The sequence below is a fragment of the Pleuronectes platessa genome, chromosome 11 (assembly GCF_947347685.1).
Source record: "Pleuronectes platessa chromosome 11, fPlePla1.1, whole genome shotgun sequence".
NCBI lineage: Eukaryota > Metazoa > Chordata > Actinopteri > Pleuronectiformes > Pleuronectidae > Pleuronectes > Pleuronectes platessa.
This window is the reverse complement of record NC_070636.1, coordinates 2,953,259-2,970,738: the sequence shown is the minus strand read 5'-3', so window position 1 is coordinate 2,970,738 and position 17,480 is coordinate 2,953,259. Positions and strand designations below refer to the sequence as shown.

General features: G+C 44.0%; 2 protein-coding genes across 5 annotated transcripts in view; both read right to left on the bottom strand.

Annotated features, from left to right (window-relative positions):
* Window positions 1-2,340: 2,340 nt before the first annotated feature.
* rpia (ribose 5-phosphate isomerase A (ribose 5-phosphate epimerase)) lies at window positions 2,341-6,275 on the bottom strand. Its single transcript, XM_053433742.1, has 9 exons — window positions 5,933-6,275; window positions 5,299-5,359; window positions 5,102-5,157; window positions 4,945-5,004; window positions 4,765-4,829; window positions 4,286-4,354; window positions 3,946-4,087; window positions 3,606-3,705; window positions 2,341-3,397 (listed from the first exon to the last, which is right to left on the bottom strand). The coding sequence occupies exons 1-9, from the start codon at window positions 6,182-6,184 to the stop codon at window positions 3,300-3,302; spliced, it is 903 nt and encodes a 300-aa protein (XP_053289717.1). The 5' UTR covers window positions 6,185-6,275; the 3' UTR covers window positions 2,341-3,299.
* A 597-nt stretch (window positions 6,276-6,872) lies between these two features.
* slc4a11 (solute carrier family 4 member 11) overlaps window positions 6,873-17,480 on the bottom strand; it is a 67,421-nt gene continuing 56,813 nt past the window's right edge. For all 4 annotated transcript variants that reach the window (XM_053433727.1, XM_053433730.1, XM_053433728.1 and 1 more), the window contains exons 14-20: window positions 16,967-17,213; window positions 16,440-16,546; window positions 14,742-14,907; window positions 12,991-13,164; window positions 11,754-11,949; window positions 10,503-10,672; window positions 6,873-9,671 (exon numbers count right to left, since the gene is read on the bottom strand). In XM_053433727.1, the coding sequence (XP_053289702.1) occupies window positions 9,605-9,671; window positions 10,503-10,672; window positions 11,754-11,949; window positions 12,991-13,164; window positions 14,742-14,907; window positions 16,440-16,546; window positions 16,967-17,213 (1,127 nt within the window). In that variant the 3' untranslated portion in view covers window positions 6,873-9,604. The remainder of the gene's footprint in view (window positions 9,672-10,502; window positions 10,673-11,753; window positions 11,950-12,990; window positions 13,165-14,741; window positions 14,908-16,439; window positions 16,547-16,966; window positions 17,214-17,480) is intronic.

Here is a 17,480-nt window from a genome sequence, read left to right as displayed (position 1 = left end):
CCACCTGCCCTGGTAACGCGACGCCCCGCCTTGTTGCTACACCACGATTGGTCGGCGAACTCCCGCACACGCCGCTCATTGGCTCGCTCGCCCTGTCACTCGGCACGCGCTCGCATACTAAGCAGAAGGCGATTGCACCAGAGCGCTGTCACTCCGGAAGGCGGGATCACGGTGGGTCCGCCCACTCAAACACCACACGCCATTGGTCAGACAGCTGTCTGTCAAAGTGACGCATGCGCACTGGAGAGTGCCACACAGCATGAGCTGAGCGGTGACGCAAAACAACCCCGCTTCCTCTGAGGAGGACGTGTGATTGGCGGAGGGGATGTCGTCCTACGTCCAATGGGAGAGGCGATGTCACTGGGCTGCGCCGCGATTGGTCAAGTAGTCAGCTCCCGCGGACAACTCGTAAGCACAGGATTGGACATCCGAGCTGCCAATCACAAGGAGTTGTCAAGACAGACGACATGAAAAGACCAACGTGGCTGAAGAGAAACTTCCTGCTTCTGGTCACGAGACGTCTCACTGCTCGTGGTTTTACTTTCATGTAAACAAACATTAAAATGGTTTAATCAAATACAAATATTCTATAATATTTATAGTATAATATGTATTGCACAGTGTGAAGGATGGAACAACAACAACTGTAAAATAAAAACTGAATCACAGGGTCAAGGGGTCAATTTGAGGAAGTGTGGGAGGAAAATGAAAGAAAAGAGGAGGAAGAGGAAAACCAAATTTTCAAGATGGATTTTTCTAGAATAGACTAGAACATTTACCGGAGTTTGAACTCACAACCCTCAGACTCTGCAGGAAAGTCATGTTGAGCAGCTTCCTGTCAGGTGACATCTCCTGACTGATGATGTAACATCACACTGTGGCTGCAGAGCTGCTGACTGGACTCCATGAGGGAATGTTCACAGAGGAGGTTTCCCCACACACTGAGATTTGTGACATGATGAAACATTACAAAACTATTTTCCAAAGGTTCTGTTATCAAGACAAAACTCTGAAACCTTTCACATTGCATCTACAAAGACATAAGAAGTGTGTCATTGCTCTATACTGTTTATTTAGAGAGAATTGATCTGTTTACAGTAAACACATGTTTTGGACTGTGGCTGGATCAGTAGTGCAGAACAGTGGGAGGAGTCAGGTGGTCTCAGCTTGTGGGAGGAGATGGGATTAACTAGTATAGTATTGGAATTAATAATTAGTGCCAACTCAGAGTGAATAACCGTTTCTGCTCAATTTGTTCTAGAATTCAGTGGAAATTTGCAAAGTTCCAGCTCTTGCTCATTTGATTTGCTTTGAATTGTTCAAAGTTTTCAACTCTAGACGGTTGTTGTAGCGCCACCACCAGGATGACTGGCTCCTATGTGCTGAGTTTATTTTACTCTCATGCATTAGGTTGATTTCCTAATAACATTTAGTAATAATAATAACAAACAGGATATTTAGCAATCAGCATGAACATGTGGAGATAACACTTCTAGATAAACATCAGGAAGTAAAATGACATGTCAGTGAGCTGCAATATAAACATTCATGATTTTAATTTATAAGTGAATTTATAAAACGCTGCATCACAGCTCTGGAACTTTAAAGTTCATTAATAATGTTTTTTTTATGAATACACATTTTAAATGTCACTTTAAACATCAAGAACCTGCCTCGTTACAGATGTAACATGACGTCATTGAGAAACAACATTGACGTGTCGGTAGGAACTGAGTTGATTGTATTTCTGGCGCCCCCACGCGGCCACAAAGGAGAATTACACAACCTATGTCTATTAATTAAAAGGTTAATACCAGTTTTATTTGTGTTCTTATATAGAAGTGCTGGTTAACTCTGTTACTGAGGGTGTTTAGTTTATTACCACTTCAGCTCCATCACGTTATGAACAAGTGAAGAGAAGGAATCATCAGAAATAAAACCAGGAGTCATTTGAGTTTTGGTCTTTTATTGTTTGGCAAAAAGAAATTGTACCTTCACAGCAGAAAAATCATTATCACAGTCGGTTGGTAAAGAAAAGAAAAGCTGGTGCACAAAATATCCATCATGGTGCTCACTCTGAATTGAACCACACTCTGTCACTTCCTGTCGTACACATCCCATAATATAACAGCATCCGATGCATCGTACCTGAGAAGTCTGACCTCATGTGACAGAGAGGACTTCACGTTCCAGAAGAGCAAACGGTCACTGATCTGCTGGTGAGTGAGGGCAGTGAAGTATCAGCAGGTGAACCGGCTTCACAGTGGGTTCACCTCCCTCTTCAAACAGAACCATTCAGTTTTAAGATGTTTAATAAAACCTGACAACACATGAAATATCTAAGATGCTTCTTTGTGGATCTTTTATTAATGATTCACGTATTGAATCGTCTTTTATGAAACTGAACCGTGCAGCTCTCAGGGAGGTTTGAGGATTTCTGACTTCGACACTAAGTGGAATCTCTATTGTGTTGACTTATCAAGGCCCATCACACTTGTTGGTTCATATCTGATCTACACAGCTCATTATTAAAATTGAAACATTAACAGCACACCTGCAGATCATCACTACGGTCTGTGTGAGGAATGATAGAGGAGTCATGCATGTGGATCACAGAAGAAGAAAACACAGTGGACGCCCATGCACTGACAGAAACACACTCACACACTGTGGACTTAACAGAAACACACTCACACACTGTGGACTTTACTCCTCATCTCTCCACTGGTGTTGAAACTGAGAGGAAACCACAGATTTCTCAAACTCTGTCTTGACTCAGAGCAGGAAACCGAATCATTGGTCCACAGCAGCCACTTCAAGGCAGATCAGCTTTTTAACAGAATAAAGAAACTGGAGTTTTCACTTGACTGCTGAACTTTGCTGATTTGATGAAGAAGCTGTTCTATGAGCTGTTCAGATGAAAACCTGAATGGCGTCATTTCTCTTTAGAATCTCCAGCTCCACGTTATCCTGCAGCAGTGACTCAGCACTCTGCCGGAGCACCGCAGCCCTTCAGTCCAACCTGCTAATGACAGGGTGAGCTGAGCAAACACTGGAAAAAGAAAAGTACATCTGGTATCTTCCATTTCACTCATCAGGCACTTTAACTCTCACAGAATCAGAAGCACCACATGATAAAGAACCGATGAGAGAAAACCAAGTGATGGTGAATTTGTCCGGGTTGTGAGATGAGATGATTGGAGACGTCCCTGCTTCAGTTCTGTCCCGTCCCTTTGAAGGCACTTGAGGGAGAAGGGAGGTCAGTCGGGGTGGGGGGGGGGGAGGAGGCTCCACACTCCTCAGTGGACGGGAGCATCACGAACCTGCACGCTCCCGTCCTCCATCCCAAAGTAGGCTCGTTCAGCCATGCCCACGAAGAGGCCCGTCTCCACCACGCCTGAGGACACATCAAGGGACACGTTGATGGGTCTGCACACATTTCATAACATGTAGCTGCTTTCAGACATTAACTGAACTCTGGAGAATCCCAGGTCTTTCTCTGTAGGTGAGAACATAGGTCAGTTTCTCCAAAGACAAACTCCTGGAGAAAGTCCGGACCCCATGGAGCATCATCTCCTCATCTCTATAAACCCAGAGCTTCTCACCTGGAATCATCTTGAGCGCGGTGTTGACCTCCTTCCACTTCTGAGCGCCTTCAAACTTCCAGTCCAGGATGAAGTTACTGTTGTCGGTGACCACAGGACCCTGAGAGTCACAGACACAAACCACAGTCAGTCACAAAAAGGCCGCTTGGTAGCTTCACTACTGACGACAACAGACTGAGGTCACACAGACTGTTAACAACATAGTCCAGGATTAAAACTACACATCTGAAATACAACCAGGAGCAACACAGAGGAAAGAGTTGTGATGGTGCAACAAAAAGAGAGAGAGAGAGAGAGAGAGAGAGAGAGCAAACACAACCGGAGCCCATCGTCCACTTACTGCTTTGCTGACGGCCATCCTCAGAGTGGCCTCCCCCCCGAAGCGTCTGGCGATGGTCCTGGAGACGGGGACGTAGGCCATCGGGATCACTTCAATGGGAACGCCCTTCTTCCACTGCTGGCCCAGAGCCCGGGAGTCCTTCCTGAGGGGAGACACCATGAGAGACAAGGACTGAGTCTCTTCAGTCGAATGCAACAAGTCTCCTGAACGAGACAGAGGACAGCAGCTCCTCTACCAGCAGCTGAGTTTCTATATGAATCTAGTGAGGGACTCAATCTCAGAGGGACACGTCTGTCCTCAGTGTGAACTCGTCTTCAGCTAAATGAGGAAAAATACAAACCTGTAGTCGGCGATGACGACGAAATGTTTAGCACAGCCGGCGACGATCTTCTCCTGAGTCAGACAGCCGCTGTGAGACAGAGACAGAGACTGTGAGACAGAGACAGACACTGTGAGACAGAGACAGAGACTGTGAGACAGAGACAGAGGCTGTGAGACAGAGACTGTGAGACAGAGACAGAGGCTGTGAGACAGAGACAGAGGCTGTGAGACAGAGACAGAGACTGTGAGACAGAGACAGACACTGTGAGACAGAGACAGAGACTGTGAGACAGAGACAGAGACTGTGAGACAGAGACAGACGCTGTGAGACAGAGACAGAGGTTGTGAGACAGAGGCTGTGAGACAGAGACAGACGCTGTGAGACAGAGAAAGAGACTGTGAGACAGAGACAGAAGGTGTGAGACAGAGACAGAAGGTGTGAGACAGAGACAGCCGCTGTGAGACAGAGACAGAAGCTGAAGTTTGTCCTGTCCTCACCCTCCACCTTTGATCAGCGTCAGGTCTGCGTCCACTTCGTCCGCTCCGTCGATCGCTACGTCCAACTGTGAAGACACAGAGACAGTCTCCACGTTCACATGTGCACCGCCACAGCCAGAGGACAGGGTTCAAACATGTGTATTGTGGCCCGTCCCCTTTTCCACAGCTGTGTCATCATACCTCTGGGTGTCTGTCCAGGTCCGACAGCGTGAGGCCGTGCTGCAGGATCAGCTGACGAGCCTGTGGGGGGGAAAGTAGGATTTATGATTTATTCTCTTCTATTTAAACAACATCAGACTATGAGTTGGACTGAAGTGTCTCCAGCCTTCACACGGACCTGGAAGGACGTGGGCACACACACAATGTTGAGTTTCTCCTGACGCACTCGCTCCGCTGCAACAACAAAAACACACAACAGCAGGAAGATGAGAGTTTATATCTGATGTCTGGGGGATATACCAGTGACAATAAATAGTCTCAAAATGAAACCACATGTTTGAGACCTGACTCCAGCTTCACTGTGGTGGAACTCACCCAGTCGGTCCACAGCGTAGACGATGGTCGACCCGCTGCCCACCCCGACCACCTGGTTGTTCTGCAACAGACGGAGAAGAAGTCAAACAAGACAGAAGTTTTCTATTGAAGACATTTACTGAACGAGTTTCTGTCTTTATTAAACTTTTTTATGGACTTTATTTTGAAATTATTATCCATGTTCTTCTGTAAACGTATGATTGCATCATTGCTTTTATAAAAACACTTGAGCTAAAGAGCAGATGAACTAAACATCTTATTAAAAATCCGACATATGAAGAGTTGAAAGGTTGTGTGATGTTTCCTGTCTGCTGTTAGCTCATGCTAAAGCTAAATCAGAAGCTAACACCTGCTGAATATTGTATATTATGTTTATTTATATAACACCGACCCCACAGAGAGTCACTGACCCGGGACAGACGCTGAGGACCCGGGGCTAATTCAAACCGTGCAGGTGAGATAACGGTAATAACTAACGAGCTAACTGTGGCTAATGCAACAGGGTTTGAACAAGAGCTAACCCAGCTAGCATGAAGCTAACTATCTAAAACAAGTGAAAACTACGAGGTACAGGCTAGCAGCGTGTTAGCATACGATGCTATATACAGTTAGCACATGTGGCTACATTCGGTACCTGGACGTGGTTGTTTACTGCGGCGTGAGCGGCCAGTTTCTTCGCCTCCTCCGCCATGTTGTGGTTAAAGTTGTGGTTAGTGTCGGTGGTGGTGTTGTCAGTGGTGTTGTCGATGCTGTCGGCTGCAGAGTGACCGGGGACACACACGTGTTTCTGGCTGAAGGAAAACAGAGACCCCGCCTGTTTCCTCCGGGCGGAGCGGAGACCTGTAGCGAGGTGACAGGAGGAGGAGACCCAGCCCCGGAGCCTCATGACCCGGCCCACAGACTCACACACACCGGGAAACGGGGAGCAGAGGCCCGCTGCAGGACGAGGATCAGCTGCTGTGGAGCTGCGGGTTAAACCGTGGGTTTGATTCCTGAAGAAAACATGACGATCAGCTGTTGTGGGTCTGCTGCCACAGCACGCGACAACAGCGCCCCCGCGTGGACAGACGAGGAGTTACACTCACATGGTTGTGTTTGTTTTGTCCATATTTCAAGTTTCTAGTTTTATTGGTCAAAGATGAAGAAAAAACAGCTTAATAACTTAATATAACAATTCAAATAAACTACAAAAGTAAAACTATACATGTTCAAAGTTGCAGTGTAACTTTAACTGTATGGAGTGTGTTTGTATAGTTATTGCACGTGTGAACATGTAGTTATTGCCCATGTGTGTATAATTAATGCACCGTATGTGTATCACATGTAACAAAATGAAATAAACCAAAACAAATATTCAAATAATTTAACGTGTACTTAATTAAATGTATTAATCCATGTACCATCCATCTTATATGGACGTGGAGGAGGCAGGGTTAATGACCTGTACAGCTGCCATCCACCAGGGGGCGATCAAGCTGCTTTTGGCCTCACTTTAAGGAGCTGTGACGTCGTCCACCTTTTAGAAACATGTTTATGAACATAAGGATCCACAATAACAACAACAAACCAGGATCTTTACATCACTACTACTTTTTTATTTGGCAAACAGCTTGAGATAGTTTCTCTTTTCAGTGTACAGTATATATATATACTATAGTAAACCAGCACATTTTGTTTGATAACCATTTTTTTCTCCTTTTTACATATTACAGCTTACAAATATAGCTGATCTTTTTGACAAAATTACAGATTCTGTTTGACACCTAAATTAGTTATGCTATATAAAAATCCACACATCTTACATTCATGAATAGAAAAAGTAGGCTATATGAAATCAGGGAGAAAGAGAATAAAATAAACACCACGTTACGCAATTTTTAAACAGATCCAATCGGGAGGAGGAGGAGCAGGAGGAGGAGGAGGAGGAGGAGGAGGAGGAGAAGAACAGAGGAGTTCACTCTGAACCCAACGTTAGGACCTCTGAGAGAAATGTGCTGCTATTCCAAAACTCATCAGTACAGAGAAGATATCAAGGAACAACATCAATACTGTCACGTAACGAAGGACGGTTTCACCGCTCGGCCCCCGAAGCCAGAAACCAACACTTTGCCTGGGATTATAATGGATAGTTGATAAAAACTAAACTTTGCATTGCAAACTGTACATATTACTTCATAACTCACAATCTCTCTCTCTCTCTCTTCCCTCACCCAGTGCTGTCTTAAGGCTTAGGCCACGGATTATGCAAATGCCGCCGAAGCTTTTCCTTTTCACGCTATCTCGGCGCGAGACATCTGCTTAAATCGGACATCTTTCTCACATCTGTAAGACAAAGTTGAACAGAGCTGCGTGAGGGAGCTGCCATTTGGATTATTGGGAAAAGCAACGAAACCGCAGGAGAATCCGTGGATGCGACGGGCAAACACTTTTTCTTTTTCTTTTTTAGCTCCTCTGTGCAGTAACTGAACGATGCACAGAGTTGGCGAGGATGGACTGAAAAGTGTCTGTGGTTAAAAACACAGCCGGCCTGTTGCTGCTTCCCGCTGAAGCTCTGTTTTATACACAGTATTGCTGAATATTGAGCGTTGCATTCAGTTTATTGAGAAGTTACGGTTTGACTCTTTTGTTCTTCTTCTTGTGTCGGTAACATGTCCGTTGGCGTCACATCGTATCAAAACAACCCAGATAAGACATGCTGTAAGCAAACCGCCGCTTAGAAAAGGTAATTTTTTTTTTTTTTTTGTATTTATATTTTTGTTCTGTAGATAACAAGGTCCAGACGTCTGGATTATTACATAACAATGTTTCGCAAGCATCGATCTAATCATAACATCTAAACAGAAAACGAGACCCGGATTATTCTAAAACTCGTCACTAAAAGAAAAAGGAAAAACCCTGGGATGCAGTTCGTTGGATCCAAAACCCGCAAAACGTTTTTCTTTTCTTTTTTTAACCTTTGACCCGACTCTTTACGAGCGATGCACCAGAAGTGGAGCTGGACTTTGATATGTAAACACTGCAGCAAAGACATGAAACACATAAAACACACTGACTGTGGAATGTAAAGGAGGAGACACACAATGACAGATCACGCTTCAGGGTCAACACACACAAATGATCATTTTGTACTTAAAAGATAAAACTGTCTTTATGATAAATAAATATTCTATTTCAATTTAACATAAAATATTTTTTGTATATTGTCTTAATATATTCTAATACTTTAATAATTTGATAAAGATTTCACTATATGTTTTGGCTTGTGCTGTCGTTCTATATAATGACATTTATTATATATATTTTATATATATTTATATATATATATATATATCTATCTCTGTGGAATGTATATTCTAGTCAGCTAAGCACTTAAAAATGAGGTTTTCTAAAGAGCTGGCAGGAAGCGAGGTTAGAGACGGATTGTGACACACACACAACACACATACACACACACACAAACACACGCACACACACACCTTTCTCCTCTGCTTAATGAACACTGGCATTTGTTGGAATGACTTAAAAACTAAACACGTCCGGAACAAATGGGAAAACTACACCGAACAAAGGTCTGAACGTCGCACAATGACAGAAATACAAAAGAAGGGTAAAGATTTACTTCACATCGACCTAAACGCAGAGTTCCTACCAGTTATTTCCCACATGGAAAAGTGTTTAAATACTTATCAACACAGTGTAAGTGAGTAAAAGGTTTGTTAAAACCACGGTGCGAGGGCGAAGTGTCGAGGGAGAGATCTTTCCTTCTTACATCGTGCCGTCACACATTTCTACGTCCTACACGACCGGCAGAGGCTGGATAACTTACACAGCATTAGTAAGTACTCGAAGCACTTACCCACAGGTTCAAACACAGTAACACACGCTGCAGTGAGGAGAATGTGAAGTGTTGGAAAGCAAAGGAGTGTGAGGAGGAGGAGAACACGGAGGTATGTCTGACCGGGTCAAACGCAGGTGAACTCTGGACAGTCCTGGTTCTGACAGCAGGAGCTTTACCCCTAAGAGAGATTCTGTCTGTCCACGGCTCTCTCTCTCTCTCTCGCTCCCTCTCTCTCTCTCTCTCTCACACGACTTCCCACGTTTCCAGTGCTTCACCTGTTCTTATCAGATACAAAAATCTAAACAGTCTTTTTTTTTTATCTCCTTTTTGCTGCCGTACAGTTTTGCATTGAAAAATATGCTTTTTCTTTTTTTAAATCCTTAAATCTCTCTTTTTTTTAAACACTACTATGAGCCTTTAATTTCCCCGATGTCCGTTGTTGGCGTCGGAGCGTGTTCCCGTCGGCCGCTACATGTGTTGGGCGTCCATTATGTCCAGGTACTTTGCCTCAATGATACGAGGAAGCACGTTGTTCCTAAACAGAGCGGAGAGAATCCGTGTCAGTTGATAAACATCACAACATCACATCACAGAAGACTCCTTGTGTCCTCCTCAGTCGAGAACGAGAGAGTAAATCAACGGTGCTGCTCTGTATCAGACTGAGTGGGGGGGGCTTTATTAGCTACATGTCACTACAGACGTCTCACAGCCCTGATGTCAATCACATCTTCATGAAGAGTAGAAGTTAAGTAAAACTGTTCTCAGACATGAAAACGCCCACGTTTTGGACATTTTACCTTTAATCCAAAAGTTCTGGAACGTGTCCCGAGGCACTGACTCTGTGTTCTCATATATAGCCGCACCAGAAAACATTGGTATGAGGCCTTAACTTCAATAACACCGATCGATGTTCGGTGAAGAAAAAGTTGAAACCAAATCTTCGCAGAAACATGAAAATCCCGCTGATTAAACTTTGACGAGCACGAGTCTTATAATAAATAAAGTTGATCGGCTTTTCAAAGGAGAAACCTACATTATTTATCTCAGACATTCCACCGGTTTGATGCCAGAAAAGAAAGTGGAGGAGAATGTGGTGAATTATTCGGTGAATTTACAAACACCACGTATATATTTATAATGCACCAGGCACATCTGCTGCCACTGGTCTCACACTGAGTCGGGACCGAGGGAGTGTATCTCCATCGAACTGCCAGATGTTTGAAGTCACCGACACTTAAAATGTAATTCTCCACTCGCAGGAGGCTTCAGAGAGATTTGTAGTTAACAATAGAAACGTCATCAGGCAGATTCAGGTCAGACACTGAGAGTCATCTCGAGGAAATCATGTACTGGGACAAACTGGTACCTGATTGGGATTAGCATGATCATGAGCAGGGGGAAGATCATCTTCATGTAGGGCATCGGGTACATGCCAAACGAGCACAGCACCAGCAGCTGCATCATCTGCAGGAAGGTGAAGAAGTGGATCTTCCTCTGGGGCACTTTGCGGATGTAGTGGGTGGGCGGGTAAGACGTCTGCGGGAGGTGAGAGGATCAGGACAGATTAAAAACACAATCTCCTCCTCGCTGTTCTCAGGTCTGCTGCAGCATTAGAGGACTGATGAAGGGAAGAGGACGTCTCACACACAGACACACAGACACACACACACACACAAACGCACGTCTAAAAATGCAGGCTGAGTTTTAGATCGTTAATAGAAAGAACAGAAAGTAAAAACAATAAGTGCTTTTATAGCCCAGGGATTTGAAGCTGCACTCTGGGGTGTTTCCAGTCTGAACGTGGCTGCAGCAGAAACTTGATTTGAGTATTTGAACCAGAATCTTCTCGTTTGATTTCCTCTGCATCAAAACTGCTCAACAATCCTGTTAAATACCTTAAACATGACGTATGAAGAGAAAATACCAAAACAAGACTCAATAAAACTTGTCTGTTCACAACTGAGGGCTGGAAATCAAACATCAAAAAGCTTTTTGTGGGAGCAGATATATTATAAATGTTTCATTTAACCTTCAATCAGCCACAGACGGAGATGCAGAGATTGTTTGTGTTGAACAGTGTGACTGACGTCTTCATGTCGTTACCTCCCTCTGCCATTTGGAGGCGCTAGCGTGTGAAGTTACAGAATACAGTGCAGAGGGAAAAGGCTCTGTTGCTTTACTGAGACAGAGCGAAGGTTAAATCGGACGAGTGGAGAAACAGAGAGAAATAAAAAAAATCGAATAGTTTCCCAATATTTGATTTGATTGCTAATTTGATAACGTCGAGTTCAGGAGACCATGAATAAAAGACGAGTGTCAGAAACTGTAATAAAAATGTAAATTATCGAACTGAGCTGCCTTAATTCACCAAACCCCACCCACCTGGGGCTCGCAGGTGATTAAAACAAACACCAGAAATTATATTTGCAAGTATTATTTGACTCGGGTCTGGTCCTTCAGTGCCCGGCATCCAGTCAAGTGTTTGATCTACAGAGCACCGGACATATGGTCTCACACATACACATACACACTCACACAGACACACACACACACACACACACACACACACACACACACACACACACACACATATACACACACATACACACGCTCTCACCTGCTCCTTGAGGAGTAGCGCCATGCGGTCACACATCTGGTTCCCGTCGATGGAGGTGAGGGCGATGTACAGGAAGAGGCCGTACAGGACGGGTTTGGGGATCCACTGCAGCGGGATGGGCAGCATCAGCACCGACATGCCGATGAAGATGTTGGCAGCCAGAGACGTCAGCCGGGTCTCCTTCACCTGGACAATACTGACGCACAATAACACACACACACACAATGATGGGTTACTGGAAAGCACACAATTGTATTTATACAATGCAGCAGACAAATGTTTTTCTTATCAGGGTTCTCACACATTTCCCAACTGACAAATACTGACAAATATATCCAGAGACCTGAACCGTCTCAAAACAAACACAAGTTCAATAAAATAACAAGAGGCCAGAGGCTTGAATCTCAAATAACTAAATAGATACAAAAGTTAAAGTTGAAGATAGAATGAAAAGTGATGAAGAGCTTCAATCCTCCTTCGTAAACAAACTGAGGTTAGATGAAATTCATGTTATTGTCTAAACTATTAAATACACGAGGAACAGGCCTTTCATTGTTGTCTGTGTTTTAATGTGTGTGTATCAACATGTGGTCGCGACCCACAAAGACGTCACGAGATGAATCTGAGAGGTCGCAAGCAGATTAGTGGTAAAATGTTCAAAGTACGTTTTAATTTATCAAAGCTCATCTCTATAAATTTAAAACTCTTCTGTATAAATCTGGTTTGTCTGCTGCTTATGTAACAAATTTTGAAATCCTTTGTGATGTGTTCTTCTGAAATCTCCCCAAAAAAGAAGAAGGGCTCAAACATTAAAACACTGGAAATTGCTGCTTCCAATAAAACCACTTGCAAACTTTATGACACAATCAGAAATGTAAATCTTGAACATTCATTATTCATATCATGAACATACTCAGAATACGATCTCTGAATCTCTAATTAGATCTCCTCCCCTTACAGGAGGTTGTTTTCATCCCACTTGACAACTTATGGAATCCTGAATGAATGCAAACGGTAATCTGGCACATTTCTGTGTGGACAGAGCGAAGTTCATCATCTAATCTCTTTAAAAAGTCCTTCACCCCCCCCCCGCTGAGAAAATGAATAGTTACACAGTAATCATGCAATCAGAGGATACAGTAGCCTGCGACACAAAATTACAGGCACCGCACGCTCTGAAGTAGACCTTTAATTGGGCGTCTGATTAGCGCCGGCGGCGAGAGGGCGGGTAACTCACGTCTCGTAGAGGTGCCCCCCCTCCACGCGCTGCTCCACGAACGCCAGCTGGCGCACATGGAGGGTGGAGTGGGGGAAGGCGGCGTGCATCCAGGGCAACCCCAGCACCGACATCAGAACGTTAATGAGCCCGGAGAGCATCAGGTCCCAGTGATACGCCGTGCCCTTCAGCAACCTGGGGAGCAACGCAACGGTTACACACTGCGGCACACAGGCGACAACACACCGCATCAACAGAACAACACACACACACAAGTTCATTTACAGACAACGGAGGCACAGGGAGGACATTTACATACTGTAAAGTCTGAAAGTGAGCAGACGTGACAGTGGTCAACGTGCACGCACACACACATGCACACAGACACACACAGACACACACACACACACACACACAAAGAGCATCGTTCTCCTGAGGTTATCAACGCCCTTCAACACAACCTGAATAAACTCACTGGGTTTCACAAATTCTCTCAAATCAACATACGAGAGAATTCGTGTTTTCATACAAAGAGAATCATGACGTCTCTAATGATGACATCATCATAACTTTACATATTCAGAGGAAGACTGTGACCTTTCTGATTCTCGTGTTCGTTCAGGATCACGGCTGAGCATCGTCCCTGCTTCTCCAGCGCTAAGAGAGCAGTGTGTGTGTGTGTCTGGTGTGTGTGAATAGGTTGTGTAGCTGTGGGCAAACGTCTGGAGTAACTGTTCTGTAAACACTATCCATGAATCCTGCTGATGTGCCCTTGAGCATGACATTGACACTGCATGCTTTAAATCCCTCTGGATAACAACTTGAATTCATTAAGTAGCTTCACTATGAAGTGAAAATCAGGTTTTGATGGTAAAATCACGCACTTTATATTCATGTATTTATCTATTCGTAGTTTTATTTAATTTTTCCTCCATTTATTCAAGATGACGGACGATGTTTTAAATAAATGAAACAAAACAAAAGAGAATGAAATGTGAGAACGTCCTGTGAAAGTAGACAAACTTCCAAATAATAATAATAAATAATAAATATCTTATTTCTATAATAAGAAAGAAATGGAAAGTTTGTTCAGCTTCTGTCCGACTGTTTGTTCCACTTGACTAATGCAGTGAAGGTCAAACGGAGAGAAACGTGTTCACCGACCTTCTTATTGGTGTTTGAGTCATTTTATAAAACGATATGAAAACAGTGTTGAACGGATCGATGCTCTGAGGAAGCTCAGTTTCTTCTTCAGCTGCTGCAGCCGTTTGTTTAGCCTTGAGGTGAATTCCTCCTTGTTCCGGAGCAGAACAGACATTTACATCCAATTAATTTCTCCCCAACAAATGTACAAGATAAGGGTTGAAGTTCCACCGTCATAGATTTTCACTGCAGGCTGGTTGGAGTTGAGTCCGTCTGTGGGACTCGGATAAAGTCTAAATTGGCTTGTCTGGTGGAAATTAAGAAGAACGGGGGAGAAGCTCCTCACTGCTGTGGCTCTAAGGCGTCTTCTGAGCTCCCTCACTGAGACGATTGGTCTCAGATGTCAAGTTTCTGGCTCGGCTCGTCTGCTCTCGCTCACACACAGTGGATCGGAGAGCGGGACCAGTGGGTGAAGATCCCTGATGGCTTTCCAAAGGGTCACAGACAAACCAAAACAGATTCTACGAAAACGCACCAGAACCCCAGATATAGCCATATATACAGTTTGATAATTCTGTACACAGTGATATAGAAACAAGATGAAGTGGATACTGGAACTTGTCCGCTACCTGTTCTCCGGTGCGTTGGTCAGCGAGACGACGATGTTCTGGTCGATGAAGATGAGGAGGGCGAGCAGGAAGCCGAGGCCCATGGCGCTCAAAACGTTCATGGGCGACAGACGCTCAAACGGAGCCACCTTGAAAACGGGCCGGTCGTAAACTTTAAACACGGGAACTGTTCAAACGGGAAGAAATTAATGAAGTCACTCATTCACTCCCCCCTAGTGACTGCACATGGAACTACAGGTAGAGGACTGGAGGTCAATGTCTCCTCACTCTTCTTTTAAATAACGTTTTCTTAATTAATGAGTTAATTGATTGTAACTCTGTCAGAATCTGTTATCTGCTCATGACACACTAATTTAACGTTCAGACGTCCTGTGGAGGGATTTTGGAGGAAACTAAATCCACTAGAATGAACCGTTTAAAATTCACAACCACTTCTAAAGCTCATCAGATTTTAACTGCGTATGAAAATGTGGTGATGACTCATGTTCTCAGAGCAGCAGCGGCTGGATATTCTCTCTCTCTCTCTCTCTCTCTCTCTCTCTCTCTCTCTCTCCTCTCTCTCTCTCCTCTCTCTCTCTCTCTCTCTCTCTCTCTCTCTCTCTCTCTCTCTCTCTCTTTAAATGCCTGATATCTTATCTAAAACTGCGTCTCCTCCAGTTCGGCTGAATTAAGTGCCGTTGGTTAAATTTAGGACAATACAGTAATGGGTCTATTATTGTATGACTTATTGTCTCAGGAGGTAAAAGAACAGAAAAATTGGCCCAGGCACTTAAATTCTAAATTCACTTGAGGGTCTGGCGCTCGTCTCTGTGTTTGTGCGTCGACCCCTGGAGAACAGCTACTGCCTTGGCAACATTGAATGGAGAGTGGAGACGATGCTAAACAATAGAGAACTGGGAATCTCCAATGTGTTCTAGCCTGTGTCTTGATTAAGGAACAACACATGGAGAAATAATGGAGACCTCGCGGCAGCAAAACCTGAGCAGGAGGTGAACGGACCATTAGTCTGGATCCAAACACTAACACATTTGTACTTTAACAAATGTTTTTAACATTGATGCTGATGATATAAAACCTTAAAACAGACAAACTGGTGTGGATGTGAAAAACAAACACAGCAGGAGACTCTTCAGGTCGGACATTTTGAATGTGATCTTGTTTTTCAACAACCGTCTGAAAATCACAAAACTCCAACATGTGCACTTCAGTTAATAATCCTCCAGACATTAAGTTTTAAATTCTGTTGCGTGCGTCAGTAACAGTGAGCTGAAAGTAAAGATGTTTTTCAGAGGTTGATAATAAAACAGATTATATATCGTTGTCTATTCACCTATAAAAGTTGATTACTTTATAACTCAATCACTGTAATTGGTGTGTTAGACAATAAACTGTATTCTTTCTAAATATTTACATTTATATACACAATTTGTAGAGTAAATGTATTAATCTAAATTATTGTATTTTAAACCTCAAAATAAAGTGTTTAATGCACATACAGGTTTAATAACAGCCTCACTGTTGTACTGATAGAATGAAGAAGAACCCGACTTTAATGTGTGAATTATAAACTCTCAGGTGAAGAAAGAGTAAATAAGTTAAACGAGTGGTGTCGCTGGCGGCCCGCTCCTCTGTGGGTTCTGCTCAGGAGGGAAAAAAGTGAGGTGCAAACTGTTCAGTGAAGCCACAAATGATACTCACGCTCAATGTCACTGAACACGTAGGAGCCGATGAAGGAGAACATGAGCACGGAGATCGGCAGGGCGCAGTCCGACAGCACCTCCCTCATCTTGGCATGCAGGAACGGACTGAGAGGGGGGGGGGGAGAGAGAGAGAGAGAGAGAGAGAGAGAGAGAGAGAGAGAGAGAGAGAGAGAGAGAGAATAATGAAGGAATACAATTACTATGGACAAGACAAGGACAATGGCTGCAATCCTGACACTGTTTAAGTACCCAGGTCTGCCTCTTGCTTACACAATTCAATCCGGCTTTGAGCTTGATTTGATTACCGGGAGCAATCAGAAGTAGAATATTAATGCTTATCGAATCACAGGCTGGAACAAAACCCTTTGAGAGAAAAGGAGGTTTTGTAAAAGCCTGTCTGGAAAGTTGCTACAAGCTCCGTCTACTACTGACAGCGTTTAGAGTCAAGCCCCCACTCAGCTGCATTCATCCTGGCCGGAGACACGCCGCAGACTTCTCCAGTGATTTATCTGGAGGAGCACATACCTCCGTTTGAACTGGTAGAGGGTGTAACCCATCCATAAGGTCCCGAGCATCAGCAGGAGGCAGAGGAGAGGTCTCTCCCGACTGCAGTGGATGATGGTTTCAGGGAGGGTGTTGAGCGACAGCCCCGCCGCCACCTCGCTCCGGTTTCCTCCCAACAGGGCTCCGGCCAGCGGGAAGATCTCGATGCTTCTGTTGGCCTCCACGCTTCTGTTGGACAGCGTGGGGGCGTGGTAATATCTGTGAAAGACTGAGTCACAGGAAAGTTTTCAGTCAAGCGGGGAAAAGACTGAGCAGAACGTTAACCGACAAAGATTTAAGACAAATCACTACAGTCTTAAAATTAATCTTTCATTATCAGATCTATAAAGGGTCGTATGAGGGCAGACTGTGAATACACATAAATAAAAGTAAAATATTAAAGAACAAACGTCCACCACCATCTCAGGCTCATCACACACACATTCAATATGTTCTTCAACCAAACCTCTTAAATCACAAAGCTCCAGGCCGGTTG

What these genes read in the sequence shown, in the direction of transcription:
- rpia (XM_053433742.1), bottom strand. Translation starts at nt 6,184, where the DNA reads ATGAGGCTCCGGGGCTGGGTCTCCTCCTCCTGTCACCTCGCTACAGGT. An exon ending in ACGCTGATCAAAGGTGGAGG is followed by an intron (nt 4,355 to 4,764) that starts GTGAGGACAGGA and finishes TCTGTCTCACAG; the next exon opens with CGGCTGTCTGACTCAGGAGA. An exon ending in CGCGCTCAAGATGATTCCAG is followed by an intron (nt 3,398 to 3,605) that starts GTGAGAAGCTCT and finishes ATGTGTCCTCAG; the next exon opens with GCGTGGTGGAGACGGGCCTC.